General features: G+C 39.8%; 1 protein-coding gene across 4 annotated transcripts in view; it reads left to right on the top strand.

Annotated features, from left to right (window-relative positions):
* The window catches only part of MLLT3 (MLLT3, super elongation complex subunit), a 218,999-nt gene extending 211,819 nt beyond the window's left edge, over positions 1 to 7,180 (top strand). For 3 of the 4 annotated variants that reach the window (XM_019555233.1, XM_019555235.1, XM_019555237.1), the window contains exon 13: positions 6,807 to 6,958. In XM_019555233.1, coding sequence (XP_019410778.1) covers positions 6,807 to 6,862 — 56 coding nt within the window. In that variant the 3' untranslated portion in view covers positions 6,863 to 6,958. Of the gene's footprint in view, positions 1 to 6,806 lie in introns of all 4 variants that reach the window. The other variant, XM_019555236.1, reaches the window with a different exon arrangement.
* The last annotated feature ends 273 nt before the right edge of the window (positions 7,181 to 7,453 follow it).

The following is a 7,453-nucleotide window of genomic DNA, read 5'->3' on the forward strand; positions in this document are numbered from 1 at the left end:
CCTTCCCTGCAACCTACTTACCAGCATGGAGTCCAGGTCCACCTCTCTGCTGCAGCAGGCAGGGACTGCCCAAATTGCCAAAGCTCTCCAAATCTTTTTCTGAATCAACTTGGAGAGCTTCGAAACAATTTGGGCCTTTTAATTGATCAGGCTGAATCTCCTCTGAATCAAATCAGCATCCGAAGCTTTGCACAGCCCTATTAAATGGCTGTAAAGTGTTGAGATTCAGGAATGCTATTAAATATGTCAGGGACTACATAAGAGAAAAGTAACAGTGATGAAATAGTGAAAAGGAATGAGTGTAAGAGGAAGGAGGAAATCTGGCCATGACTTTACAAATGAAGATGGATTTTATCTGGAACATTTTATCTGGTGACTGGTGCCACCTTAGTCATGCCCTCCCAGCAACCAGTCAGTGACTGGGGGTGTCCCCCCATAGCCGATTGTGCTGGCAGGTATGTGGCTGCGCCACTCCCGGAAGTGGCCGTGGCATGGCAGCTGGCACTCCCACTTCCCAGCTGGTGCTTTCAGGGGGAGCACTGGCGCTCCTGCCTGCCCGTTGCCTAAGCGGGGAGCATGGCCTGTCAGGGGGTGTACCAGCACTCTCAGGGGGTGCCACTGATTTGGAACATGAAACAGATCCAGTGAACTAAAGGAAGATGCAGGTTCCATGGTCCCATTGTGATATGCTGTAGTAGGGAACAGTATTCTGTATATGATCCACATGCAGAACAGGAACTTCAGGAGTTCATAGCAAAGAGACTTGGAAAAAGACATAAAGGCTTAGTTTGGGACAGTGGCTCTCCACCAGGGTCCACAGCACCCTGTGGTCCCTTGAGATCCTTTCAAGGGTGCCACAGGGTGGCACACAACGTTAGAACTGGTAAGTTTACAAACATGATTCACAAGACAAGCCTAGAGATTTCACGTAGAAATCTGTAGTTGTGGTCCTTCTGAGTTCTTTTAACAGAAACACTGCTCTATTACTCTTCTGTAGTCAAAAAAAGTGAAAAATAAGAGCTGGCACTTTCCAAGGGGTGCCTTGAGTCTAAAAACATTCAGAAGCATTTATGTAGGGTTTTAGCAGGCCTGAAATTAAATTGAGGTAGTGGCACTTATAGGCAGTAGTGCACAACTGGTAAGAGATGTAAAAAGAAGAGGAAAGAGGTTTCTTTTGTTTTTTTGAACAGTCTTGGTTCTTATGACATCTACAGACAGTGACAGCAAAATGGGTTGTCAGCTGAAGAGAAAAATAGGAAAAAAGTAGCTGTTTGAAGGCGCCACTTTTCCCCCCTCAAGAGAAGCATTTCTCTTGAAGTTTAGCTTAAAGGAAGCCTGCAAACAATACACAGGTGAAGGAGAGTGTAATATTATACTACAGATGTTAAGATATGTATTTGAATAACATTAGTGTAAAAGGGGTGCTTAAAGGTCCATATAAATGAACTCTGGGAGAGGAAAGTATACTGGGGAGGGAGGAGGGAGAATTTGGCCAAGAACTGAGCATTTGAGAATGGATTGAGTAGTTTTGATATGGAGAAAGGGCCAGCATTAGCTGGAATGAGTTAGAGATTATTATAAGTGTTGCATTTTAAAATGCACCTTCCCCATTTCCTACGTTAGTCTTTTTATAAAAAGAAGAGACTGGCAATTATACTATAGTGCAGTGCAGATGAAACAGACCATTTACAATACTCAGCTGTGCTGCTTGGCCAGTGTGTTCTGATTTGGCTCCCATAGTTAGGATCCTAAATCCATATATAGGCACCATAGTGAAATCTTGATCCCCATGAAAGTTGGTCAGTGTTTTTGTAGAACTCGACTGCATGTATTTAGATATGTCCTCAGCTTGTATGAATTGTCATAACTTCGTTTAAGTCAATGTTAATTCTTTCCAAAACACTGAGCACAGGTAAGACCTCTGTAAGATGCAGGTGTATAGTGCCTCTGGAGGTTAGGCTGTTCACCTAGCTAATTTACATGTACGTTGAGGGTACTTAGCTTCAAGAGACCATCAAATTTTGAAAATTTCCTTTAAAGTGGAGGTTTGCAAATCTGGGAACTATCAAATGGCTTAAAAACCCTCCATAAGTTGAAAAATGAGTTTGCCATTCTTTGCACTTCAGAAGCATGCGCATGCACTTCTGCACTCACTCTCTGTCTTTCTGTGACTTACTCGTTCTCTGTTGCTTGCTCACTCTGTTGCTCGCTCGCTGTCTCGCCCTCTTGCTCTCTCTCTCTCGTATTTTCTTGTTTAAAGACAGATGCATTGTTGCAGCATAATGGATGGTGATGAAACTGAGCTGCAGTGACATTATGTAAACAGAATCATACATTAAAGCAGAAAAGCAAAGTTTTTTCCAGCAGGAGCAAATGGTATATTTTTGGATCTTGCTGCCTGGACACTCAGAATAAAACATTTTAATGTTATGTTTTTAACATAACTGTCAGCCTTCCTGGGAATCTAAACCTTTATTATTTTTCAAGTATTTTTGAACAGAGTAAGAATGTGTGTGCTAATATTATAAGTCAGGTATACTACTCCTGTTGGCAGGCTGTCAGGAACTCCAACATTTTAGAAGCTTTTAATTGTGTCATCCGAGTTTAATGTGATATATTTTTGTACATCCATTAAGAGTTTTGGGGTTCATTTCACTCCAGTTTATCAGGTGTCCTTGACGCTGTGGCTGTATTTCTGGAGGCCAGGATGAAGGATCATTTTTAAATGTTTATATTGCTTTTAATCTAGAGCTTAAAAAGCCTCAAGTAGATACTGATCAATAAAAGAGCTTTCATCTATTGGTTTGACATATACTGTGTTGCTTAAAAATGCATCTGTTAACACTTTTAAATGGTCTTGTATTACTAAAACCAAGTGTATTGTTGGAGGAGTTAGTGAAGGATAGTAGTATATCACAGAGAAGCATATTAAACAGTCTTCTTCATTGGTGGGCAATCCGTTGCCTTCCATAACTTACATGAACTTGATTCCCAGATACTTAGTTATCACGGTGTATAATTGGAGATAATGACTGGAATTGCATTCCTAACTTTGCAAAAGGAGCTAGTTTTATTCCCAACGTTCTGCCATGAGACAGGACCAAAGATTTTATCTAAAGGAGAGAACAGTATAATTCTACATATCACTATTGCTTGTTGGCTGATAACTAACAGTTTTTATTGGGGCTGTGCAAAGCTTCAGTTGCTGATTTGATTTGGCAGAGATTCGGCCCAATTTGGTGAGTGAATTGCCAAATCAGAATCAAATCAGGAGACCCTTTAATCGCTCCAAATCAATTGTTTTTTTCTACAGACCTCAAGGTACCAAGCGGCTCATGAATGCTGAGATGGTGGGGTGGACGGAGCATTCCACAGGAGCACAGTGGGGTCCCCAGCACACTCAGCAGCAAACCTGGAAGTGGACCAGAAACACTTGGTCCATTTCTGGGTTCACCAGGGAGCACATGGGGGGGGTCCCCCATACCCCCCCAACTCGGTGACTGGTGCCTCCTGGGTCTGGGGGGCACCTGGGGTCCCCCACAGCTGATTGCCAAGCCAGGGATGCACAGGGGACCCCCCATGTGCTCGGCAGTGGACCCGAAAGTACTTCCGGTCCACTTCTAGGTTCACCACCCCGCCCCCATGCTCCTCCAGCATCATACTGTTCATGACCCACACCTGGTACCTCAAAGTATGTAGAAAAAACACTTAAAGCTGTGTCTCTGGCCAAATTGCGGATACTCTGAATCAGCATTGAATCATCAGATTTGGATTCGGCTGAATCAAATTGGGACAGTGATCTGAATCAACAAATCAAATCACTGTCCCCAATTCGGGCCAAATCCAAATCGAATACGGCCCATTTTGCACACCCCTAGTTTTTGTATCATCATTTTATTTTGCTCTCAAGTTCAAGTGGAAAAATGGAACAGATGTTCTCAGATTAAATATCAAGGTGAAAAATATTAAAACCAGGGAGCACAGATTTAAATGAAGCACAGATAGAAACAGAATCAGTTCTAGGAAGTGTCTAAATTTGGAATATCAGTATTGAGAATTCTGGACTGATTGAAACCCAATTTGATTTTATTTTTGTTGTTGTTGCTGCTGCTGCTGTCATTTTCCCTGGTGAAAAGAATAGATGTGTTTAGATAGAGGGGTTTAAAATTTGAGAGAGGTTTTCCCCTCTGCTTTTTTATCTTACTACTATGATGTGATATCTAGTCGTCCAGGCCATGCAGTTTCTGACCTGACTGTACCTTACATTATTTAATTTGGTGTCAGAGTAATATGTTTTTCACTTAGTATAGGCTGGAAGAACCCTCCATAGAAAGAATAAAATGAGGGTGGAATTAGACAAGACTTGACATAAATACAGCTGTACATTTTAATAAGTTAATTGTTTTACTCTTTAGTTATTATATATGTATCAATTTTGCCATTTCAAGCTATATTGGAACAAATTGGATGGATTTTTGTTCTCATGTTGGGGAACACAATCTACAGTTTAAATATAATCATTGGATGTTTTGAATATATTATAATACTATTTTTATATATATAAAGATATGAATGAATTGGTTCAACCTTCTGAAAAATGCAGTCTCAAATCCCAGCCAGCTTTGGTTTAAAATGTTCAAAATCTATAATACTTTAGTTGAAGTTCTACTTGTTTGTGTTACAGAGATCAGGAATCAGATGATATCCCTGTGGCCTAGTCCTGGCAAAACACTCATGGACATATTGGGTGTTCTGTGTGGGTAAAAGATGCGGGATAAGAGTCTTAATGGAACAAAACGAATGTGAGGGTCATGGGGAAAATGGTTACCTTCAGTGGTGGAAACAAAATGTTCATACTGAAAAAGAACGGATGGTTATAGATCTTTCTGTACATTCATCGCCATGTGGCAACCCACTGTAGTACATGACAGCAAAATATCCACACATGCAAAGTTGTGTTGAACTGATATATGTTTGTTTGAACAATTTTAATAGCAGTTATGTAACATTCAGAAAGAATAACCTAACTGAATCTTGCATCAAGTACTACTGAATCAAGATGAAAACTGCACTCAAAAATCAAATGTTTATTATTATTATTGTTATTACAGCAATATCCCTAGTTCCTATTATTTATCAGTCTCACTATGTGCCATATAAACACACATGAAAATCTCAGTCCATTTCCTTAAGAGTTCAGTCTAAAAAAATCATGTTTAAATCAAAAACTTGAGACCCATTCAGAATTTAAATAAATCTTCTGAAAAATTGTCCATTGTGTAAAAACACAAAAAAACCCCTAACCCTCCCCTTCCACTTCCCCCCAGCCAAAATCCCCCCACAAACAACACCTTACACCATTTACTCAAAATGCAGATATGGGTAAAGTCTCAAATATTTTTTGTACATCGAATGTGGAGTTTGTTTGCCTTTTTGTTGTTTACACTGTTCCTTTTGAAATTTCCTCACTCATAAAACATCTGTCAGTCGGATTTGTAGAGTTGTTACATACCTTGCCAAGAAGTTTCAAGTGTAGTTGTAGATGTTTAAGCGAAACCTTTTATATCATATTAAACACATGGGTTGTGTTTTCTCTTCCATTTGAGAGAGAAATATACATAGTCTTATTTCTTTTTTCTCTCCTTACATCATAAAAAAGCTTCCAAAAAGGTGGGGGAGGGGAAGCTATTTACAATGCTCCTGGATTGACGAGACTTACGACCTCAACAATGTTGCCATAATATTTTTTTTCTTTTTGTGACAATTTTGCTTGCATTCATCAGGAAAATCCATACCACAGTTAATTACCATGCAGTCATTTCATTCTTTAGGAATGGAAGGTATGGCTGTAGTGCAGGCTGTGTTTTTAGTGTGGAGATACCCAAGTGTTTTGGGATGGGAAGGGATGGGATGGGATGGGTACCATTTACAGTGTAGCTGCACCAGCACAAAACTCAGCCAAGCAGACCAAATCAGTCCATGCTGAGATGTGCCCAGGAGTGCTGCCACAGAGCCTACCCCTTCACCAGCTCCCAGTCTGCACACATCAGATGCTGAAAAAATCCTGCCATGAGAGTCATGCTGGGTTCATGACAATAAGTGTGCCCAAGACCGAACAGTGAGAGCAGTGCTGATTATGCACCAAACTGCAGCTGCATTACGTTTTTTGAGGGCTATAGTGTAGTGTAGGTAGGCCCTTAACTTTTTTTTGCTATTTTTTCTTTGCCCTTGTTCTGCATTTCTCTTGTGAATACTACTCTCCATTTTTCCTCATAAATAAAAACTTGCAGCAAATCTGTGTAGTTCCAGTTGGTTTAATACCTGTCACTTCCTATAACGATAAGCTCACCATCTATGGCCCTAATAAATGCACTGGAAAAAAAATCCCTCTGTGCTTCCAAAAGAGCTTTTAAAATTAGTAATTTATACAGGACTCCAAACATTTTTTTAAAAATGATTCCCTCATTGCTAGTTGTGGCTAGAAGGCACAAAATTTAATTGGAGATGAGCCAAAGCTAGATTTGGAGCTTAGTTTTCAACACTCTTACTGGTCCCATTCTGAAAATATAAGCAGGTCCAGTTTGGACCAAGAATCTATGTTATCAAAACTTCAAGAGACTCAGGAAGGGGATAAAAGTTCCGGATTTTGTTCCACCTGAGAAAGATGATGCAAATTGACTTCTTCGTAGTCTTTATGTGGTAATACCTAGTTTATTTGGGAGGAGCATTTGGTTACATAATACATTTTAAAAGCATGAAACAGCTTTTAACAGAATTGTTTTCCCTCCTTTTTTTCCCCGTCTCAGATTGTAAACCTTATAGAAGAAACTGGCCATTTTCATATCACAAACACAACCTTTGACTTTGACCTTTGCTCGCTGGACAAAACCACAGTCCGTAAACTACAGAGTTACCTGGAAACCTCTGGGACATCTTGAGGATACAGCATCTGGCTGCATCAAAAAATATTGTTTGTTTTTTTAAATAAAACATTCAGAATGATGCAACCAAAATGAGAAAAAAATGTACCAGCCCTCTTCAGCTTTATTTTTCTTTAAAGCCAGTCATCATCTCTTGATAAAGGAGAGGAAAAGTGACAAGACTCAGAGGATCTTCTCACCAAGGAAATGCTCTGGAAGAGTTAGCCTGGATAGCCTTGAAAAACAAAACAAAACAAAACCTTATTCTTAATGAATGTGTATGGTATCATGTATCTCTCTCTGTGGTGTTCAAGTCCACAAGACGAATGCATGTTCAACACACTGCCTTATTACATAACTGATCTATTTATTATTGCATACATATATTCTAAAATCATTGAGGGAATGACACTACCAGATGCTACAAGTACTCGGGTCTATGTATGCTCCTTTGATGCAGCACCATCACAAGCCTAGTAACCTTATTCATATTAAAATGCCACTTATTGCTGACTTTCTCTAGTCACTTAAAA

The sequence above is a fragment of the Crocodylus porosus genome, unplaced genomic scaffold, assembly GCF_001723895.1.
Source record: "Crocodylus porosus isolate Cpor-Errol unplaced genomic scaffold, CroPor_comp1, whole genome shotgun sequence".
NCBI lineage: Eukaryota > Metazoa > Chordata > Crocodylia > Crocodylidae > Crocodylus > Crocodylus porosus.